Below are 24,763 nucleotides of genomic sequence, written 5' to 3'. Positions count from 1 at the left end.
GCTCGCGGCCCTGCACCGAGCACGCGGATTAAAGCGGATCGAAGCCGGTCGTTACGGCGCGGAATGCGAAGAACTTGGGGGGATGCATTTTTATAGGGAACGGAGAGGAAAATGGGAAAATCTTGATAGCGATGGAACACACGATTTAACGCGACGAGAACGTTGTTTCTGGTTCGTTCTTTCTCCGGTTATTGTTTTTTTTTGTTTATCTTATTTAGTGTTTGCTTTCTGCGTGTGAAGTTATTATTGTAAAAAGATACTGTAAGATTCATTCATGAAAATTGAGAAATATAACGTGGGCTAATTTTGGCGATTTTGGGTTAATTCGAGAGATTTTGAGCTAATTTCGAGCTCATTTTGACAATTTTTGGTTAATTGTAGCAATTTTGTGCTCATTTTGGAGATCTTGAATTAATTTTGGAAATTTCGAGCTAATTTTGATCTCATTTTGAGCTCATTTGTGCAATTTTGAGCGGATTTTAGCAATTTTGAGCTCATTTGGGAGATTTTAAGCTAATTTTGATCTCATTTTGGCGATTTCGAGCTCATTTGTTCGATTTTGAACGAAAAAAAGAAACACGAACCAACGTATAAAACATCAAACGGCGTGCGAGATCAAATTTCCTCGTGGTTTTCCAAGTCGACGGGCGGAAGCAGAAATGCAAGCCTAATTGCAGGGTACATAGCGACGCAGGATGATTGCAGGTTTGTGGGCGACACCACCGCGCGGTCCTTCCCCGCAGAGGACAGAATTCGGTTGCAAGTGAAAAGTAGCACGTGTTGCGTAGCCGGATCAGCAGCGTCGAGGGAGCGCTCTCGCCGATTCATCCATCGGCGGGCGATCGAAATAAATCGAAGGGTTAAAGAAGCGATAGAAACACACCGGTTCCAGGCATTGAAAGGCAATACGTACCCTTCGCGCTCGCTTCTAAATTATGCCGGGCATATTTTGCGAGCGGAGCGGCGCAGTGCGCCGGTTGATCGATTTTCCGTCGGGAAAATGATACTGATATACGAGGCCCGGTCGATTCCAATTCCCCCGGGAAAGTTGCGAAGAATATAACAGTGCACTGATCTGTAAGTCCGCGCGATGTTCTTTTTAACAGCGACTGCAACGCTGCGTGCACGGCTTTCTGCATGTGCACACCGGGTGTCCCGGAACTCCGGTTGTATTTGGAAAGGGATCCTCGCGCGATCGCGAGCAACTTCTTCCTTTACGGCAATCTTCTACGTGGCCGCGTTCACGAGTTATCGAGGGAAAACGTAGAGACTGATGCCCCGCCCACGTGACAGCAAGCTCCGCGCGTCATTGGTCGCGAGAGCGGGGCGCCGGGGGCGAAGGCGGGGCGCTAGCTGCGAGGGCGGAGTGTGAGCCGCGAAGATGGAGTGTGAGCCGTGAAGGCGGAGCGTGAGCCGCGAAGGCGGAGTGTGAGCCGTGAAGGCGGAGTGTGAGCCGTGAAGGCGGAGCGTGAGCCGTGAAGGCGTGGTATCTGCCACGTAGGCGGGGCACTGGGCGCTCTCCCATTGGTCCGTGTTTTTCATTAATAACTCGTGAACGGAGCGACAGAGAACATTTTCGCTAAGGAAAAAGTTACTTAAAATCACGTCAGCAATCGCTTCAGCTATTACTTTAACAATCGCCTCGGGAAATACCTCTCTCCTGCTGCAACAGTAGTTCCAGGACACCCTGTATATACGTCCATGCCTGTGTTCGAAGACGTCGGCTTCTTGAAACGAGGATACCGCTCGAGAGCGAATTGCTCACGCAAACTCTACGCAAGTTCTACGAGGAATTAGACGCGATTAACGGTCATTACTCGCGGCCGCACTAATTAACGGCCGGTCGCTCTCCGGGCAATTGTCCCTTCCTGCCCGGTTTTCCAACGCTTGACCTTTCCCGACCGACGACAATTGAGCCGATAGGTGACCCCGTGCACTTTCTACCGACGTCGTGTCCGGGGCTCGACGTTTCGAGGAGCACTTTCGGATCGCAATTACCGAGCCAGGTGACTCAACCCTCTCTAGCCATCCGAACCGTTGTTTAGTCAACTTTACAGAGACGCGAGGCATTCTTTAGGATTACAAATTCCAGACACTTTCGATGGGCAATATTTTCGATAAAAAATAGACGATAGGTTTTTGAAAATCAGAAAAACGTCGTTGGTACCAGCGTTTCTTCATTCACGCGATCTTTCGTCGCTTTATTTATTTAAAAAATAAATCCAGCTGCAATTCTTCGTACCTAAAAAAATTGAGAAGATTCCAGACAAACGACTTGGGTCCTCTCGAGACGTTCTTCCGTTATAATTTGTTAAACAATCGCAGCAATCGCAGCGATTTTAAAACGCAGTTTCCTGTAATAAAAAAAAGAAAACGCTTGCTGAACAGCGAGCGAGTGTCACAAACGAGGAACGGAGAATGCTTCCTTTCCCTCGGAATAATCGATTGCGAAACAAGTAAACGCCGCTCTCCGACTCGGACGCAATCTTCCCATGATGAATTGCAGCCGAGTCCCCGCTCTCCTCCCCCTCCCCCCACCCCCTCGCGGCAGAGATAGAATAATGCATTCCTAATCAACCCTCCGGTTGGCCGGCGACCTTGCCGATCAAACGTCGTCCGTCGGAATAGATTCGGGCCGCGTCTCGCCGACGCGAGTGGATTCAATTGCGGACGCGGCCGACGACGGGCACGTCGAAGGCCGCGCGTCGCGGCGACGGGACCCCGCCGTCGGCCCGTTTAAACCCGCGTGCTACGCGCGAACAATAAGCCGCGACCCGGTTTCCAGGAAGAATAAATTCCACGGTGATAAGCGGCGTATAGATTCGCCGGGGAGATTTGCCGGCGAACGCACGCTCGCCTAAACGTATTTCCCGGCATTACGGCCAGCCGGGTCGAAGAGCCGGTCGCGGCTCCTCATCCCCCCTTCCTCCTCATCCTCCTCCTCCTCCTTTCTCCGTTCCTCTTCGGGACTCGTTCGCGGTGCAACGCCACCGGCGAATTCACGGGGGAGGGGGGAAGCTGCCCATAACGGTTACACACGGCTCGCGGTGACGTGCAACACGCGCGCGCGGCGACTCTCTTGCGACAGGCTTCGCGGAATCACGTGCAGAACACGGCCGCGAGTCTTGCGTACCTGATCATGGATTGCGATACGACGGACGATTCGGGGAAACTGGGGGAGAGTTTAGACGCCGACGTTTCCTAATACGCTTCATTCTGGCGCGAAACGAGCCTGTCGAAAATTCCGAGCGCAGTGTCGGAGGCCGCATTTGATGGGCCTGATGCGGGTATTACTGCGGACCGCTCGAATACTGCGGACGAAGCAAATACTAAGGACGAAATAATACTGTGGGCGAACCAAATACTGCGAACGTCGCGAATACTGCGGGCGTCCCAAGTACTGTGAACGAACTAAATACTGTGGACGCTCCAAATACTGCGGACGTCCCAAATATGTACTACGGATGTCCGAAATACTGCGGACCTCACAAATATGTACCGCGGATGATCCAAATACTGCGGACCTCCCAAATACTGCGAACGAACCAAATACTGTGGACTCCCCAAATACTGCGGACGTCTCAAATATGTACTGCGGATGTCCCAAATACTGCGGACCTTCCAAATATGTACCGCGGATATTCCAAATACTGCGGACGTCCCAAATACTGCTGATGACTCGAATACCGCGGACCTCCCAAATACTGCGGATACCCCAAATACTGCGGACATCCCAAATACTGCGGACGTTCCAAATACCGCGGTATTTTATAAATGTGATACAATTTAACATTTTACAGTGTTTCATCTTCTAGAAATGGATCTCACAATTTTCTACACGTTTAATATTGATTTTCTTAGATCTCGATTAAGATACAAAATTTTCTGAATAATATGTCATTAATACATCGCAGATTTTATGCATTTATGACAAAAATGAATAGGTCGAATTCAACATCGAAACGAAGTTAGAAAAATTCAAGGAACATTGTTACATCGTTACCAACTAATTACGATTGTTAAAAGAAAAAAAGACAATTTTCATCCAATTTATATTACCCACAATTAGTACAAACAATTTTTATTTCGCACAAAGTCGCCACCCTCTGCCGATATTTTAGGTTATGTTTCGGGCAGCATTTGCCGATATTTTAGGTTACGTTACATTGTTCTCTAGGTTACATGAAACATAATCGTCTGAAACGGCAGAAATTTGTCAGAAATTCTCCCAAATTTCGCTGCCTAATTTTCCTCGATCTCGCAACGCGATCCGCCGTATCGAATCGGCGTTCTTCGCATTGAAATTCGCGACGTCGCCGATGAATTAATGCCCGCTGAGGGTCGATTTTCGAACCCGGCGCGCGGCGATGCTATCCGAGGGAAATATTAATATCTGGCCCGGCCTCGAACGTAGAAAAACCACCGCGGGCACGTCGTAAAAAGGAAACGGCGAGTATAAATTCTATTTGCATTGCAGATTACATAAACGATACGTATCTCGTTCCGATGCATTCCCGATACGCGGCGAGCCGCGCGGCGCGGCGGGGCGCGACGGGGCGCGACGGCCAGGGGAAAGCAAACACCATTAACCCCGCGCCGAAGCCGGCCATCACCGTAGACGCTCGGGTCTCTCCGATATACGATCAATTATATATTTAATGTCTCAATTTATATTTTTCCGCGCGCAATTCCGGCCCCGGGGATCGTTGTTGCCGCGGCGAGGGGAGGGAGGGACCCTGCTGTAACGATAATTAATTCCTTCGCGACTCGCCGCCGATAAACGTGGTGTACACTTTGCCGCGGCAAAAATCGTTCCGGCAAGGAACGCGCAGGGGCTGATCAAACTCCAATTAAAAGTCAATAACGAGCCGGCGCGATACCGCGGCCGCGGCCGCGTCGGTTATCCGATTCTGATAATGACTACTCGCGTCGCCGCGGCGCGGCGGTCGCCGATTCGTGCCGATTCGGGCCGAGTCGCGGGCTCGAAAGATTTGCGGAGCGTCCGTGAAATCGAGACGGTGGTATCGCGCCGGTCGAATCGGCGACTTGGCAAATTGCCTGCAAGCCACAGAGCGAGAGAGAGAGAGAAAGAGAGAGAGAGAACGTGTACGCGCCGTCACCGATCGCGTTCGCGGGCCAGTTCGCCGCGCGGTTGCGAAAGCCCTACATCGGCCGCTTATAATTAACTCGGAATTCTTTCGGAGAATTCACGGTTTCGCGACAGGCGTAATTGGATTATTCGACAAGAACCGCTCACGTGCCATTGTCCGGGTCTAATTAATTTCGTCGAAGAGCGCACAGTGCCGAAGACACGTGGAAGTTCTGCATACGTGATGCAATTGCTCGTAACAATTAATTTCGGCGCACCGTATTCAAGCTGTCCCGAAATTATGTCATCTCCTGGAAACGATAGGTTCCTCGGGTGATTTGAAGAAACTTTTTTCCTTTGCGAAAATGCTCTCCGAGGCCTGGTTAACGAGTTATCGGCGTGAAACGCGGCCCAATCGAAGAGCGAGGGCGGAGCGTCAACGAGATTGGGCGTGGCGGCGTAAGTTTTTCGCCGATAACTCGCGAACGAAGCCGCGGATTGCATTTTCGCAAAGGAAAAAGTTGCTCAGAATCGCCTCAGGAATCGTCCTGTACCGCATGTCGACTTAATTACAGGATATAATTAATATTAATCAACGTAATTATAGTCTGTTTACTATTTCAAAATGTAAAACTTACTTCGAGTCTACGTATAATAAACGCGGTGGTCGCGCGTGTGTGCCGGCAGCGAACGCTCTAACGTTCTACAGCTTTTCACAGTTGCGTAAACACACCGAGCGAACGATTTCTATTAGCGCGTTCTCGCGAATCGCGCAAACACTATTGCCGTTCGCAGGCCGCCGCCGAAATTAGCGGCCGACCGATCGAGTCCCGGTAAAGACATTTTCGAGATAAGGCGGGAAAATATAGTGCGAAACTCATTTTCGACAGCGAACAATCTTCTGCCCCCCCCCCCCCCTCGGACTCTATTAGCATTCGTGCGCGTGCGAGCGCGACGTTCGCACGCGAGCCGCGGTAAGTGGATAACCCCGGTGCAATTTTTCGAAACGGTCGGCCGGCCCCGTAAAAACCGAGCACGATATTTAAAAATTAACTGCCGCTGTTATGCCTGCCCTGTTATCCAACACCTATACACCACAATGTGTACACACTGTTTCCTTGCACTTTCTATAACGATCGCATGCCGCGTTTCTTGAATAGCCGGCGGCCGATATATGTATACGCGCGCATTACGTGCGAACTTGTCACGCGACGATAATTCGAGGCGCGCGGATTCTACGACCGAAACGCGTTTTTCGAACGACTCGAAATTCTTTTTTTAGCCAGATAGAGGGAGAGAGAAAGAGAGAAAGAGGTTGAGGCTAATCAATTTATCAGCGGATGCTGGATAACCTAATTTGGAATTACCTTCTTTCAATTTTTAAGTTGGATTTCTTTTTAGACCTCGGGCTAATTTATTTTCCGAACGACGTGTAGAAAATTTTTTGTAGAAGATAATATTTTAAGAAATATTATGTATACATATATAAATATAATGATATATACAATATATAGTATATAGTATATAGTATATATATAGTATATAGTATATTAGTATATACTATATAATATATAGTATATAGTATATATAATAAGAAATACTATATTATATATTACATATATTATATACATTTATTTTTATATTATTATGTTATTATATTATTATATTATTATGTTATTGTATTATTATATTATTATGTTATTATATCATTATATTATTATATTATTATTTTACCATTTTATCATTTTATTACCTTATTATTTTATCATTTTATTATTTTATTATTTTATTATATATTATATATATTAAATATATTAAGAAATATTAAGAAATATTACAAAAAAACATTTTTAGAAGAATTGCACACTATCCAGAAAACCAGTGCTTCTGTCATCAGAGAAACATTCATCTCGTCCGACCGAATTCTAAAAAAGTTACTCCGTTTCGAAAAGAGTCGACGGCTTGCCTCGATGTAACGTCAGAGGCCGTGTGCACGGGAACACAGTGGGAGCTGTTTGAGAAGCCTGGTACACCGCACGCACGCTTCCGTAAATAAACCCCGGCCCGTTCAATGGAAACCGAACGATTATATATCGGAAGTAGCGTTCGCCGTAAAAATGAATAGCAACGATACACAGGGGCGCTGTGCAGGGCGGTTCGAAGCAGGTCGAACGATATCTCAACGCCGGCGTTCGGGTGAGAGCTCTCTGCGGGGGAGAACGTTGCGCAAATTCGTCCGGAGGGCTCTCCGTTTCCGGCCGCGGAAAAAATAGATTTTCTGCGTTCCTCCCGCGCTTTCCCGGCACGCGGGACACCTCGGGGTTCCGTGGATTTTCTCGCGGGGAGATTAAGCGTGACGAGAACTAACGCGGCTGCCGCCGCTGTTACATTCTTGCGTAGATTGTTGGATAACCGGTTAGATTGTCCGATTACGCGGCAATTGTTAAACTTTTAGGTTCTATAAATTGTAAGAATGCCGACAGCGAAATATGAGTATCAGGACAGCGAGATGAAAATTGTCTGAATTGATTGCGAGAGTAATGTGAATAGGATGATAATGTTTTTAGTCTTTTAATAATTTTTGTAGGTTGGGTGAACTTTTAAACTGTGACGAGGCCGACTAGAGTCGACTAGCACCGACTTAGAGTCGACTAAAGTCGACTAGAATCGACTAGAGCCGGCTTAGAATTGACTAGCGCTGACTAAAACTGAATAGAGCCGGTTAACGCAGACTAGAGTAGACTAGAGCTGACTTAGAATCGACTAGCGCCGACAAGCGCCAACTAGAGCTGACTTAGAATCGACTATCGCCGTCTAGAGCCTACTAGAGCTGACTAGAGCTGACTTAGATCCTACTAGAACCTACTAGAGCCTACTAGAGCTGACTTAGAGCCGACTTAGTGCCGACTAGCGCCGACTAGTACCGACTAGAGTTGATTTAGTGCCGACTATCACCAACTAGGGCCTACTAGAGCCGACTTAGAGCCGACTAGCGCTGACTATCGCCGATGAGGGCCTACTAGAGCCGACTTAGAGCCGCCTAGCGCTGACTAGAATGGACTTAGAGCCGACTAGCGCCAACTTAGAGCCGACTAGAGCCGACTAGGGCCTACTAGAGCCGACTTAGAGCCGACTTAGAGCCGATTAACGCTGACTAGAGGCGACTAGGGCCTACTAGAGTCGACTTAGAGCCGACTAGCGCCAACTCAGAGCCGACTAGAGCCGACTTAGAGCAGACTAGCGCCGACTATCGCCGACTAGAGCCGACTAGGGCCTACTAGAGCCGACTTAGAGCTGCCTAGCGCTGACTAGAATTGATTTAGAGCCGACTAGCGCCAACTTAGAGCCTACTAGAGCCTACTAGAGCCGTTTTAGAGCCGATTATAGCGCCGACTATTTATTTCTTCATCCGTCAACTTCAACAAACTCCAAAGTATAAATAGTACTATTCAGACTCTCTTTCAAAGCCCAAAGTTCAGCTAAAGTTACACAGACAATTCAACCGCGTTAAAACGAAACGAACAACAAATAAAATCGCTCACGATTTCCATCGTTTTCCCAGTGATTTCCTACGCGAAGTACGATACGTACCTACGCAACGTACGCGGTTTCGCACGGGGTCCGGTCCAGCGCGCAGGTACGTTCTTTCGCGGCGTAACGCGAAATAATAGCTGTAAGGCGTATCATTTAATGGTCGTCGACACGGCCGGACCGACGACCAGCTTCGAGTGCCGTGCGCGCGATGAATTCGGTTGCGTAACCGACGGACGGACGGACGGGAGGGAAAGTTGCGAGAGAGCGTGCGAGCCCCGTTTGGTTCGCGTGCACTTTACGAGGTCCCTTTCCGTGACCATGTGCTCTTTAGGATCGGGTCAATATCCTCCCTTTCGTCTGTTTAGCGACGTGCAATTAAGCCTTACGCGAATGTCCGCCGATTAGCCGAGGGACGCGCAACATTTCACGCACCCGAAGTTTCTCTAACGGAAGGCCTCTGTGTTCTTTGGCCACCGCGCTTGCTATCCCCCCGCCCGTCCCTCCTCTCCCGATCGATTAAGCAGCCAATTTGCTTCCGTCGACAGTAATCATTTAGCTTTCGCGACGGCGAGCGCGCCGCGTCGCGGACGAATCGAGATCGGCCAAAGTGTGTCACGCACGGAACTTCCATCGGAATTGAAACACGGCTTCCCTTCGCTCGCCGAGCCGCAGCTGGAAACAGACCGTACGGAGGGGTTGGGGGAGGGGGACCAAAGCTCTCGGTCCTTTGTCGTCTGTCTCTGCCACCCACTATGCTATTTAAGGCCCGATGCTAATCGTATTTTCGCGACGATTCCATTGTGTCGTCGAACTCGCCGCAAAAATTCTTCGGAATTTGGTGCTCAGTTTTAACCCTTTCCGCGGGGACTGACAGTCGAAACGTCGAATTTCTAGCGATCTTTTTTAACGATTTTATTTCTGGCTGGGTGCGGGTACCGGTTAAATCGCGCTACTCGCGATTAGGTCGTCGATGACTAACATTCACTGAACTCGCTTAATTTGTTCAATTAAAGACACGTTAATTTTTTAATTTACGATCATTTAGATCGCGAAAGGATATATTCATGAGTCATTTATTACGTTTACTTATGCGTTGCCTACGGCAAATATTATAATAGCGCAGAATTTTGTAATTTATCGTTGCCTTTATAAGCCGACGCGAAACAGCAGCTTTTTTAGTGCTCCGTAAATTCAATGTTAAATTTATACCGTAATTTCACGCTCGACGCTTTGACACGCGCATGATAATTTCGATTTTGTAATTTTCTCGGTGGAGATAATATCTTAATAAAAATCGCACCTTTTTTTTCGTTCCTCCGTCAATTTATCAAATATAATATTAAAATACAGACATGAATAATTTCAGTCAATTTCTTTCACTTTAAAATTCACTAAATTATTCAATTACACCGTCTTAATAATAAATAACCCAGCAGGCTTCGATCCTACGTCGATTTATTTAACGCGATATTAAAATAGAAACTCCAAATTCCTGCGGCAAATTTTGTACGCCAATTCAACGCACACACACACACACATACACGCGCGCGTAAATTCGACGCAAGCGTAACATTTTCAACGTTGCAACAATTCTACGCGTTTCGAGGGAAAAACGCCGCGTCAAACGATGAAATCGTCAAGCGTATAGTACGTCGACCCTGCCGCAGGATGCAGCAGCAACCGTATCGTAATGAATCTCGATTTTCATTAACTATGTGCGACTGCACACCGTTGCCGGACGGACGTGTTTTCGTAGCTGCAGAAAACGCGGCGTCGCGTCAGAAAACGCTCCCGACCGCCGTGCGAAATCCGCGATATATCCGCGTGAAAACGCGAGAACGCGTCCGATGGAACGCCGGGACAATGCGACTCGTACAAACTACTAATGCCTTCATTATGACACTATCGCGTGCGCAGCCATCCGATCATGCGTTTATCGTAAGTGCGTGTGTATCGATGCAGCGGTGCAGCGATGCATCGGCGCGACGCGGCGCGAAGCGGCGACCGATCGATCACGGGCTTATCGCGCCGAGGCATTGTGAAAACTCAATTAACCCGGTTCGGCGCGACTCGGCCGCGGTTTTCACTCTTATTCGGCCGGGCACTTGCTTTTGAACATTCGCGAAAACCAGGTCGCTTTACTTCGAGGCGACGTTCGCGGCGAGCCGAGTCGAGCCGAGTCGAGCCGAGCCGCGTTGAGCCGAGTCGACATTCGCGGCGGGCCGCGGCGAGCCGAGTTGAGCCGAGTCGACGTTCGCGGCGGGCCGAGCCGAGCCGAGTCGACGTACGCGGCGAGCCGCAGCGAGCCGAGTCGACATTCGCGGGGGGCCGCCACGAGCCGAGCTGAGCCGAGTCGACGTTCGCGGCGAGCCGAGCCGAGCCGAGTCCTGCCGAGTCGACGTACGGGGCGAGCCGCGTCGAGCCGAGTCGACGTTCGCGGCGAGCCGCGTCAAGAATTGATTATAATTATCCAAATTGATTGTTCGACCATTCAACAATCGCATATCGCGAATGACATTCCCGACTGGAACGATTACATATTTCGGTTATTACACTGTGCTAAATTTAGTGGTCTCGATCCGTCACGATCTCATTAAATGTGAAAGACCGAGGCATGTCAGATGTTCCACGGTTAAATTGGACTGGACGTACCACACACAATATATAATTATGCACAGAACAATCTTCGTGCGAATTCGGTGCTCCCATTTTTACAAAGTGACACCTTGACATAACGTTTATATTATTTACACAAGACTGACACATTTGTGCGGACGTTCATTAAAATGGAAAGTATGCACTTCTTCCAGTCGAGAAAACGTTACGTGCATATGAGACGCCTCGAACTTCTGTCCCAGATTTTATAAATAATTGTGTCAAAGCGAATCTACGTCCGATAAAACGAGACAGGAAGATAACAATCTGTTCGATCGGTGAATTGTTATCTTTAGTGTACTCTCGTGACGTCTGACTGACCAATCGAAACTGTTGAAATATTTTAGAAGTAACCAAAATGGAATTTTATCCGGATTATTATATATTATTATAATTATTTTTATTATTTTATTAAATTATTTAATTATTTTATTTTATTATAATTATTATATAATTTAAATTCTGTGGAATTGTAGGCAATTCGGTTCAATTTTATGCAATTATGGGCAATTCTCGGCAATTCGATGTAATTTTGTGCAATTCTGTCCAATTCGGTGCAATTTTATGGAATTCTATGCAATCCTGTGCATTTCTAGGCAATTCGGTGCAATTCGATGCAATTCTAAGCAATTCTGAGCAATTCTGTGCAATTCTGGACAATTCTGAGCAATTCTAGGCAATTCGGTGCAATTCTATGCAACTTTATGCAATCTTGGGCAAATATATGCAATTCTGTATAATTCGATGCAATTTGAAGGCAATTCGGAACAATTCTGTGCATTTCTAGGCAATTCGGTGCAATTCTATGCAATTTTATGGAATTCTGGGCAATGAAATGCAATTCTGTGCAATTCCATGCAATTCCATGCAACTATTTGCAAGCTAATAACCCATTCAGTGGTACAGACAGCGTAACGAAAAGCAGAAAAAAAGGCATCGATAATTTCCTGGACAATGGACGGTCGAATCTCCATTTCCAGTGCAAGGAACAGAGGAGATCCGCAGGCATCCGGGTTGCGCAAGTAAAGTACACCGAGCCCGGTACTTTAATTGGGATCGAGGGGCGGGGCAGGGTATCCGGCGAAGGGTAGAAAAGAATGAGCCGGCCGAGGGACGACCGGCTTGATTCACCGTAATTCGAAGAGTTTAGGCAACGGTCTCCGACCGAAAATAGACACCCGAAACCAGTTCCACGGTGAACCTGTTGGTCGTCGTCATAGACATCCATCTAACACACACACACACACACACACAGAGAACGAGGCTCCCGGTCACAGAGGTGTGCGCCGGTCCACGCACGTGTGTACGCACCTGCCACGTAACTTTTCCAGGTGGAGAGAGGACGCGTCGTCTCTCGGCTTCCTTCTACCGCATCGGAACGACTGTGTCGGCCACGCACGAGACCGCTCGATCGGCTGCCTCGCCTTTACGGCCGTTCCGTGGCTCGGACGCGCGCTTCGCTCGACGCAAGGGCAGACCCTTTGGCCGCAGGGCACGGGCCCTTTGTCAGGTCGGAGCGCGTTCGCCGGCGAACCGTGTCAACGACCGAAATAGTAGGTCGCACTCTCTCGCGACGACACGTCGCGAGGGCTTACGCAAGCCTTGCTCGATACGTCTGCTGTCGATTCGTTCGACTCGTTAGGCGAATATGTACCCGGCCTCTGACGATTTAAGGGCGTCGAACCAGCCTCCCATGTCTGTCCTCCTATTTACGCGATTTTACGGGATTACATATTCGGTCGATGCTGAGAGATCTTTGCTCGCTTATAGTATACAGGGTTTCTCAAAATTGTGGTGTTTCCGGGAAATGCTTCATGAGATCATGCGAAGCAACTTTCTCCTTTACGAAAATTTTGTACGAGGCATCGTTTACGAGTTATTAAGGAAGAAAGCCTGGCCAATGAGAAGCGAGCTCGGCTGGCGCGAGGCGGCCAAACCAACGAGCGCCGACGAGCGCCGACGAGCGCCAACTGCTCTCGCCTCTTATTCAAATGACTTCACGGACCCCTCAGTTTCCGGAAATACAATAATTTTAGGACACCAGGTGTACAAGGTGAGTCAAAAATTAGTTTTTCAGCCTGTTCCGATGGTCTGGCAGAAAACTGTTTCCTATCGAAGTTGATTAGTGTTTGACCGACAAGAAATTGCAATTGTTTAGATTCTGAAAAAAATTGATTTTCGATGAAAAGTCAGGGTCGTCGTTGTATTTTTAAATAGGACTAGGTTATTTGAAGTTGATAGTATTATAGGCGACCTCGAGACGAGTTCAACGACCTGCCACACGATGACCTTCGGATGACGTTGAGGCTAAGAATTGCCTCGATTGAAATAATATTTGAAAGAATTCGACGACACGCGATGACTAATTCGTGACTAACCCTGTATAGATCAATGCGAGTGGATGTATTCCGTGTAAAATCTAACAGGAGAAATACGGAGCATTAGGATTGCGCAATTCGCGAGCATCCTTGACTCGTAGGATGAATCATTTTCCTGGAACCTGTCGAACAGCGCGCGCATCACAACTGCCTCCACGATCATTTTATAAATCATTAAATTTTATGGTGCGATGAACCTGTACCACGGGAGAGAGCATCTCGATAGAGATCTGCGACGTTATGGGAGGCTATAGTTTCCGCTAGCTGGGGCGAGCATGAGTCACCCGATCCAACACCGTATCTGGTCGGACGCAATTTAAGGACTCGGACCTCGGATTGCCTAAGACTTCCGTTAAAAACCCGCTTGCTCACCTCGTTAAAACGAATCCGACGTAATTATTGTCCGAGGCAGATTATCAAAAGCCGGTCAAACCAGTCGAAACGATTGATCATTTAATATTTTCCTTTCACGGTTCTTAACGCAATGTGAATGTCTCTGCGAGAAATTTTTAGACCAAGCTTTTTAATCCCGGATGTATTATAATTGTATAATTATTTATTAATTATATATTTTAATATATATTATGTTATTATTATATATAATATTATATAATATTATTATTATATATAATATACTATTATTAATATTATTATTATATGTATGTACATTATATCATATATATTAGAAATATAATATATTAATATATTATGATAACTATTATATATATTATTATTATTATTATTATTATTATTAATAATATTATTATATGTATATTACAAATATATAATAAATATAATATATTAATATATTATTATTATTATACACATTATTTTTATTATTAATAATTATATATTATTAATCATACAAAGTTTAAATAAATACAATCTTGTCATTGTGATAAAACAATATAAATTAGTCGTGTTTATTGCTCGACAATTATAATGTTACTAGCGTTCTGTATAAACAGGAACAACGAACGTTTTTTTCTGATCATTTTGCCGTGGGGAGGTGAGGGGAGACAGAGAGATAGGGAGAACCCCAGAGCGGTCACTGCAACACAGTTGCACACGCGAAAATACCGCGTGGAAAATACGAAAGTTTCGATTGTCATCGGCGCATGATTAATTACGAGCTTTTACATTGTTGGCCGATTGTCGATCGCAGGGAGCTTTGAAGCCGCCGAACGAGGGTCGCTCGACCTCTTTTCCCGTGGTCGATTTACCGTAAAAAAAAAAAAAAATAAACAACTGATAATCGGAAAGAAACGCGCGCGGAATGCGGATCGACCGCAAAGATCGGCGCGCGCGCGGCGATTTTGTAACAGTCTGGTGATTCGTTGCGTTGCATAATCGGCATTCTTCGAGAACAAATTTCACCGCGCGCGATCAATTCGGCCGGCCTTTTACTCTGATGGAACAAACGTGGCGCGCGCGCGAACAAATATCACACCTCGGAGCAACGCATTATCGCCGGTATCGACGCGCTCTCCGATAACGCGCGTCTTCCCGCTGCACACGCTGGACAGAGGTTATTTCGAAGCTTATCGCAGCGACGGATCGCGCAACAATTACGTGGACGCGGCGGCGCTACGTCATCATCGATAAAACGTTCGCAACCGCGAGCAAAAATCATCGCGTTTCCGACTTCGCGGCCTCCGCGATCCTCTTATCTCCACGTTTGCTGGACAAGGTTATTAAGTATAATAACGCGGAATTGTCCGAGGTGCGCGAAAATCGAAGACGAAGTATTCGATGTGTTTTCGCGGCGCGTCGTGTCTTTTTAATGCGGAATTAATTATTGTTACTGTTTATAAGGAATGAAAGTTATTCGAGTGCAATTTTGAGTAACGACTGACGAGTATACTCGTCGAACACAGAGCAAGTGTCATTTTATAAAATGTTATTTTATAAAATTTTATATTACTGATTTTTACTTGTTTGCTTGACGTTGTTACTTGTAATATTGGATAATTTATATAGCCACGACGAGTATACTCGTCGTAACACGAAATACTGCCACTTCTCCGTGACGAGTATACTCGTCGAACACAGCTAACTGGATAAATAGCCAATGCTCGCTATTTTTTACACGCGACGAGTATACTCGTCGTGGCACAAAATATTTCTACTTCTCCACGACGAGTATACTCGTCGGACACAGCTAACTGTACTTTCTCCATTACGAATATACTCGTCACGACATGAAATACTGTCATTTCTCCACGACGAGTATACTCGTCAAAAACAGCTAACTGTAATTTCTCCACGAGTATACTCGTCACGACGCGAAATACTGTCATTTCTCCATGACTAGTATATTCGTCACGACCCTAAATACTGTCATTTCTCCACGACGAGTATACTCGTCGCGTCGTGACGAATATACTCGTCGTGAAGAAATTAAAATATTTCGTGTCGTGACGAGTATACTCGTCACGAAGAAGTAGCGGTATTTTGTGTCACGACGAGTATACTCGTCATGGAGAAACGAAAGTATTTCCTGTCGAGACGAGTATACTCGTCGTGAGACAAAATACCGTCACTCCTCCATGACGAGTATACTCGTCGACCACAGCAAACTGGTTAATTAGTAAAACAAGGAACATGGACCGGTTCTCTCCGTGATCGGAACTGGGTCGAAACAGCCGAGGAAAGTCACGCGACCACCGAATCGATTATTGCAAGGTAAACACGCGGCCGCGATGTCCGGGAGAATTTTTGGAGCAGCGCGCGCGTCAATATTCTACGGAAAAGCAACTGCTTTTCGTCGTCCGAGCGGTTTTTCCGTCGAGAAGCGACTCGCCGAGAACCGATCGTCGGCCGCGTCGCCGACGATCCACGACGTCGAGCCGACGCGTCCGCTATCTTTAGACCGATTCCGATTGCGTCAGATTAAGCAGCGACCTTTCTTCGCGCGCTCAAGGTAAGCACGAGCCGCGGCGGAGCGAAAGGCGTTTCGTGTAAACGCGACCTTAAACTTTCCGTGCGCGCGGGGCGTTTCCGTCCCTTGCGTTCCGCGATGCGGCGCGCGTGCGGCAGATTAGGATTTCCCGTGATGCAATGACCACCCCTCTCCCTTTCTCTCTCTCTCTCTCTCTCTCTCTCTCTCTCTCTCACCCCGCTGTTTCGCCGGGGTGGTCAGTCCCGCGGACAACCCTTCGGAAGGTCCGCCGCGGTGTTACGAAAAAGTTGGGCGAAATCGGATTAACGAAATAGCAGCGAAAACAACGTGTTGTCCACGGTCGTGCACGCGAACGCAATGTGGACACCCTTTGGAACGGAGCCACTTCGATCGAGACGGATATCCGATCTGTTCAACACCTGGACGCCGGGGTTCGGGTCAATTTTGACCCGGGCCGGAATAAAAATCGTCCCAGTTAATTGCAAGAAGTATAAATTAAATAAAGGAAATAAATATCAAATATCTTCTCTAACTTGGCCAGAACAACAAGTAATAAAATAATTAATAATAATTAATCATTTCCACGTTCGACCTGTTTTAAATAATTCTTGAAAATTTCCAATTTGTTTGTCGCAACCGTTAACGCCAAGGTTAACGGATCCCGTCGGAACGACGCGTCGTTGATTTGTTTTAATTGCAAAGATGCATTTATGAGTTATTGTTAAAATTATTCGATTATTGCTTAGAAAGAAAAAAATAGAAGAAATCGTCGGTGGCTGAGCGACGCGGAACATTACTACTCCTAGGTTTAGATCGATAAATACTGCGCCGGTGGTTTCGTATCTACTTACTCAGGCAAGCAACAGTTTTACATTATAATCAACGGAAAAGGGGAAAATACCGCAACGGTGGGAACGGGGTTCGAATGGACGCCGGCTACTTTGCGGAAAAATGATCGGCCTTGATTGTTGTCCAAGTAGGGTAAGAACCTTTGTGGTCGAAGCGACAGGCATTGCGGCAAGAACGAAATTGCGTGAAACGAGAATAGAATTGATGTAAAGCAGGAATGAAATTGCGTGAAACGAGAATAGAATTGATGTAAAGCAGGAATGAAATTGTGGGCAATTGGAATAGAATGAGTATAATGCAAGAATAGAATCGAGTAAAACAAGAACGTAATAGTTGCGAAACAAGAATGCAATAGTTGCAAAGCAAGAATGAAAATGTGTAAAACAAGAATAGGATAGTTGTAAAGCAAGAATGAAATTGAGTAAAACAAGAATAGAATAGTTGCAAAGCAAGAATAAAAATGAGTGAAAGAATAGGATAGTTGTAAAGAGAAAATAGAATTCTGTAAAACAAGAATAGTTGTTGTGAAGCGAGGATGAAATTGAGTGAAACAAGAATACAATAGTTGCAAAGCAAGAATAAAGGTGAGTAAAACAAGAATAGGATAGTTGTAAAGAGAAAACAGAATTCTGTAAAACAAGAATAGATGTCGTGAAGCGAGGATGAAATTGAGTGAAACAAGAATACAATAGTTGCAAAGCAAGGATAAAAGTGAGTAAAACAAGAATAGGATAGTTGTAAAGAGAGAGAGAGAGAGAGAGAGAGAGAGAGAAAATAGAATTCTGTAAAACAAGAATAGTTGTGAAGCGAGGATGAAATTGAGTGAAACAAGCGAATAGAATAGTTGTAAAGTGTTGAAATTTTAGCCTCGAACAAAAATTAATCTATAGTTTACTTAGTAAGATATCTTCAGTTAAGATATCGACGGTGACGTAATCTATTAATATTAGATGCCGCGATACATCATCGCCGGTACCTTTTGATGTACTTCGTGCCCCAGCGTCACGTATACAATGTAAGACGCGACAAATAAAACGTCTCTGATTGGTGGACACGACGAACCCAAAAAGGGTATAAAAGAAGCGTTTCTTCTTACCGGACACTCAGTAGAGTTTGATCGCTCGATCGGTTTCGCTCATATACCTTCTCTCATTAAACAGAATAAATAAAGTCCTTTTAAGCAAAGTATTAGAATCATATTCATTTTCATTCCATAATCCCAACATAAAGCAAGAATAAGATTTTATAAAGAATACAATAGTTGAAAAGCAAGAATAGAATGGTTGCAAAGCAGGAATAGATTTAAGTGAAACAAAAGATAGCATCATTGCAAAGTAAGAATAGAATTCTGGAAAACAAGAATAGAGTTGTTGTAAAGCAAGAAGAACAGAATTAACTAAAACAAAAATAGAATAGTTGCAAAGCAAGAATAGAATTAAACAAAACAAGAATAAAATGATTGCAAAGCAAGAATAGAATTAAGTGAAACACGAGAGAATAGAATAGTTGTAAAACAAGAATATAATTATGTGAAACAAGAATAGAATTATTGCAAAGCAAGAATAGAATTCTGGAAAACAAGAATAGAGTTGTTGTAAAGCAAGAAGAACAGAATTAACTAAAACAAAAATAGAATAGTTGCAAAGCAAGAATAGAATTAAACAAAACAAGAATAGAATGATTGCAAAGCAAGAATAGAATTAAACAAAACAAGAATAGAATGATTGCAAAGCAAGAATAGAATTAAGTGAAACACGAATAGAATAGTTGTAAAACAAGAATATAATAATGTGAAACAAGAATAGAATTATTGCAAAGCAAGAATAGAATTCTGGAAAACAAGAATAGAGTTGTTGTAAAGCAAGAAGAACAGAATTAACTAAAACAAAAATAGAATAGTTGCAAAGCAAGAATAGAATTAAACAAAACAAGAATAAAATGATTGCAAAGCAAGAATAGAATTAAGTGAAACACGAATAGAATAGTTGTAAAACAAGAATATAATAATGTGAAACAAGAATAGAATTATTGCAAAGCAAGAATAGAATTAAGTGAAACACGAATAGAATAGTTGTAAAACAAGAATAGAATTATGTGAAACAAGAATAGAATTATTGCAAAGCAAGAATAGAATTCTGGAAAACAAGAATACAGTTGTTGTAAAGCAAGAAGAACAGAATTAACTAAAACAAAAATAGAATAGTTGCAAAGCAAGAATAGAATTAAACAAAACAAGAATAGAATGATTGCAAAGCAAGAATAGAATTAAGTGAAACACGAATAGAATAGTTGTAAAACAAGAATATAATAATGTGAAACAAGAATAGAATTATTGCAAAGCAAGAATAGAATTCTGGAAAACAAGAATAGAGTTGTTCTAAAGCAAGAAGAACAGAATTAACTAAAACAAAAATAGAATAGTTGCAAAGCAAGAATAGAATTAAACAAAACAAGAATAAAATGATTGCAAAGCAAGAATAGAATTAAGTGAAACACGAATAGAATAGTTGTAAAACAAGAATATAATTATGTGAAACAAGAATAGAATTATTGCAAAGCAAGAATAGAATTCTGGAAAACAAGAATAGAGTTGTTGTAAAGCAAGAAGAACAGAATTAACTAAAACAAAAATAGAATAGTTGCAAAGCAAGAATAGAATTAAACAAAACAAGAATAGAATGATTGCAAAGCAAGAATAGAATTAAGTGAAACACGAATAGAATAGTTGTAAAACAAGAATATAATAATGTGAAACAAGAATAGAATTATTGCAAAGCAAGAATAGAATTCTGGAAAACAAGAATAGAGTTGTTCTAAAGCAAGAAGAACAGAATTAACTAAAACAAAAATAGAATAGTTGCAAAGCAAGAATAGAATTAAACAAAACAAGAATAAAATGATTGCAAAGCAAGAGTAGAATTAAGTGAAACACGAATAGAATAGTTGTAAAACGAGAATATAATTATGTGAAACAAGAATAGAATTATTGCAAAGCAAGAATAGAATTCTGAAAAACAAGAATACAGTTGTTGTAAAGCAAGAAGAACAGTATTAACTAAAACAAAAATAGAATAGTTGCAAAGCAAGAATAGAATTAAACAAAACAAGAATAAAATGATTGCAAAGCAAGAATAGAATTAAGTGAAACACGAATAGAATAGTTGTAAAACAAGAATATAATTATGTGAAACAAGAATAGAATTATTGCAAAGCAAGAATAGAATTCTGGAAAACAAGAATACAGTTGTTGTAAAGCAAGAAGAACAGTATTAACTAAAACAAAAATAGAATAGTTGCAAAGCAAGAATAGAATTAAACAAAACAAGAATAGAATGATTGCAAAGCAAGAATAGAGTTGTTGTAAAGCAAGAAAAACAGAATTAACTAAAACAAAAATAGAATAGTTGCAAAGCAAGAATAGAATTAAAAAAACAAGAATAGAATGATTGCAAAGCAAGAATAGAATTCTGTGAAACGAAAATAGAACAGTTGTAAAACAAGAATAAAATTCTGTAGAACAAGGATATAATAGTTGCAAAGCAAGAAGAATAGAATTAAGTAAAACAAAAATAAAACAGTTGCAAAGCGAGACTATAATTTTATAAAACAAAAATAGAGTTGTTACAAAGCAAGAAGAACAGAATGAACTAAAATAAAAATAGAGTTATTGCAAAATAAGAAGAACAAAATTAACTAATACAAAATAGAATAGTTGCAAAGCAAGAATGGAATTAAATAAAACAAGAATGGAATTATTGCAAAGCAAGAATAGAATTCTGCGGAACAGAAACAGAATAATTGCAAAACAAGAATAGGATTAAGTGCAACGAAAATAGAAGAATTGCTAAGCAAGAATAGAATTCTGGAAAACAAGTATAGAATTCTCAAAAACAAGAATAGAGTTGTTACAAAGCAAGAACAGAATTAACTAAAAGAAAAATAGAATATATAACTGCAAAGCAAGACTAGAATTCTGTGAAACAAGAATAGCATTGTTGCAAAGCAAGAGGAACAGGATGAACTAAAACAAAAATAGAGCAGTTGCAAAGCAAGAATAAAGATATGTAAAACAAGAGCAGAGTTGTTGCAAAGCAAGACTAGAATTCTATAAAACAAAAATAGAGTTGTTGCAATGCAAGAAGGACAGAACAGTTGCAAAGCAAGAATAAAAATATGAAAAACAAGGATGTCACAGTTGTGAATCAAGAACAGAGTTATACGAAACAAGAATGGAAAAGAGCGTAAAATTAGCGCAATAATAAAAAATGATCGCGTGACATCGAGAAGGTAAGAAGTTCGAAGTGCAAAAACGCAGATATTGGCAGAAGGGTGAATACTGATTTCGAAGCACTCGACCGGTTATAGACGATCACTGACGACGGCTTATTAATTATGCGAATCGTGTAAACACGAGGGGTACGCGCATCACAGCGTATCGCCGCGTAAAACACGATTACGATTCTCTTTCAGACTCTCTGTCACGATTTCCTTGGCGGACATCGTTCGTTGCATTCTAACGGCGAGTCGAACAGTCCGTCGTAAATTTCAGCGAAGCAGCCCCGTTATTTTACGAAACGTGATGATGATAATAATATAACGTCTAATAAAACCGCGATAAACAGCGTAGATAAGCGGCTCTGAATCATCTTTTATCGAGCACCGCGCGATCGACGTTTCTACGCGATCTAATAAAGCGAACGGAAAATTGGAATTTTTCGCAGCCGACGCTGCGAACTTCGTGACACGCCGCGGCTCCACTAATGCGAGCCATCGACGCAACTTTTCCGCATCCTTCGGTCGATCCGACGCGATTTCGAACGCCGCGAAAATTTCGCGTCCGACGCGATTGCAAAGTTCACTCAATTTTTTCTACGAAGTGTCGAATGGCTGGAATTATTTTCGCTATTAAAAATATTTCAGGCCACCGTGGAACGCAACTAACCGGCGAAAACAAACGAAAACGTGTGCCGCACGGTTGCATCGAAAAGAAAAAGAAAAGAAAAGAAAGAAAACGCGGTTTGAAACGCCGAGAAACCGCGACGGCGACACCGTGCCATTAATTCAGACTGTACGGCTGATCGGTGCGCATTAATTTAACCGAACAAGAACGTCAACAAAAACGAAAGAGTAAATCGCGATCTACAGATCTCTTCGCAACGTCAAAGCGTGGACGAAGCACGGAGACTCCCACGGAAATGGTTTCGCCTCAAGTCACATTTCCATTCACGCATCTGCCCCACAATTAAAACGACCATGATCTCGCGTCGCTTGACCTTAGCAGTGGACCGCGCGCGAATTGCCGCGTCACCGGCGATCGTTATGGCGGGACACCGGAAGTCCCTCGATTTTTCGAGGTACCAGTGAAAGCGTCCGGTCGCGGCAACGCCGCCGCGCGTCTAGTTGACAGATCGACGGCGATTCCGTCGCGGGATTATCCGCGCGATCGGTTCGATCACGACCACCGTCTTTCCCGGATCTATCGATCGCGACACGTCCGCCGATCGTGTATACGGTTTCCGAATCATTTGAGAGTGTTGTTGAGGTTATGAAACGGTGCGAGATCGGGCGCGCGTTGCCGCGACCGCGAAGCGTCGCTCGGAGATAGAAATGTGAAACTTCGGTCGCACCTTTAACAGCCGTTGAACACAAGAGGCCGATGAGGCAGGCCCAGGCGATCGTCGTCTTGCTCGCGGTCATCGTCGATCTCGTCGTGCACATCACAAAAACAACCCACTGTCTAACTTCCTTTTCGGCGGCGAAGAAACTGCGTGTCGTCGTAGTCGTCGTCGTCGTTGTCGTCGTCGTAGTGAAACGGCTCGGATGAACGGAGCACAGAACTTGGTCGCGAACGGTGATTGTATACACGGTGAACTATTTCTCTCGTATACGCTGGACAACGGTACGTTTACGAACTCGAATTCGGATGGTACGGTGTGTCCCGACTCGACGCGAATGCCAACCAGATAGCTCGGCGCGCGAAGACCGTCTGCCGCGCGCTTTGCTCTCCGCCGGCTTCGTGCGAGATCGGCGGACCCGAGATCGCCCGAGCGCCGCGATCCCCCACCCCATAACCGATAGCGCCGTTTGATATCGTTCACGTTCACGGTGTGTACCTACTTTCGTGCCTAGCCTACCTGCACACGCACTTTACCGTATTCCTGGTATTACGCGTTGATTTTCTGCCGCGCATCCCCGGCTTTCTTCCACCGCGGAGATACACCGCCACGCCTGCATACGACCACTTTTCTTGCCCGCGATTCTTGCAGTTCGGACGTCGCCGTCAACTGGACTCTCTACGAAGTTAAGTATACCGTGTATTAGAAGCGTGTCGTTCTGCGAGACCGTTGAGACAGGATTTTATTTATTTAGACTTCTCCGCGAGAAAGCTGTAAGACTGGGCGGCGATTCGTAACGCGCGTTGTTACGAATGACGATATTATAATTATTCGTTTTAATATTAAATAGCAAGCGAAGTAATTGATTATTTAAAAGTTGCAGCAAGCGTCGAGATATCGAAATAAATTCGTAAAAGAAAATCGTTGAGTCATATTCATAAAATAAAACAAAATAAAATAAAATAAAAACATTACTGAATCGATTTCGTAAAATAAAATCGCTCGAACGGTTTCGTAAAATAAGATGATCGGTACAGTCTCGTAAAAGAAAATAACTGAAACGGTTTCGTAAGAACGAAAAAAAGTACGAGCAACAGAATTTTACAAAGCGAAGCAATTAAAATAGTTTGACTAAAATTCTTCACGCTCCAATAATAAAGCAAGATATCCCAAGGCGTATTACCGCGTTTGAGAAAAAGCCTAGTAAACGTGTCTTGCCGGCTGATAAATTGCCTCGCCTCTCGCAATTAGCCTGTCCGAGGTAAATCGCGATGGATCATTTCAGAGTAATCGGTTGATTTTTGAACGCGACGCTCCTTTCTCGCCTAACGGTTTCTTCTCTCGGTGAAAGGTTGAATCGAACAGGTTCCCCGTTTGATAATTACTTCATTGGGAATACGGGGAAAGGAATCGCCGGGTTTTATTATGCTTGCAAGTGCAGTTAACGGGCCCGCGCTTTTTTCCTTCCGCGGTTGCTCGAAGGAGAAAATCATTTGCAGCGCGGGGACTCGGGTGGAGGGGGGGGGGGGCTGGTGGAACTGGTGAAACGTATAATAGCAGGCTCCGAACGATTCCTAGAATGTCTGGAACTAGGCGAAATGTATGCGATTTCCGTCGGACGGAGACTAGAATGGCGCAGTGCTCGATGTTGAATTCGCGATTTAAATTCGCTTGAAAATTGACGAGCTCGGGGCCGAGTTCAAAAGAACTCGAGAATGCACTTTTATTGTTTTCATTGTTG

The 24,763-nt window shown here is 44.1% G+C and overlaps 1 protein-coding gene across 2 annotated transcripts in view; it reads right to left on the bottom strand.

The window, feature by feature from the left end:
• Positions 1 to 23,410, bottom strand: part of Fas3 (fasciclin 3) — a 626,467-nt gene extending 603,057 nt beyond the window's left edge. Inside the window, exon 1 of one of the 2 annotated variants that reach the window (XM_076526397.1) lies at positions 23,035 to 23,410. In XM_076526397.1, coding sequence (XP_076382512.1) covers positions 23,035 to 23,125 — 91 coding nt within the window. In that variant the 5' untranslated portion in view covers positions 23,126 to 23,410. The remainder of the gene's footprint in view (positions 1 to 23,034) is intronic. The other variant, XM_076526399.1, reaches the window with a different exon arrangement.
• Positions 23,411 to 24,763: the final 1,353 nt, after the last annotated feature.

This window comes from Megalopta genalis, chromosome 14 (genome assembly GCF_051020955.1).
Source record: "Megalopta genalis isolate 19385.01 chromosome 14, iyMegGena1_principal, whole genome shotgun sequence".
Lineage (NCBI taxonomy): Eukaryota > Metazoa > Arthropoda > Insecta > Hymenoptera > Halictidae > Megalopta > Megalopta genalis.
The sequence above is the reverse complement of the archived record's forward strand: the minus strand, read 5'-3'. Positions and strand labels throughout refer to the sequence as shown.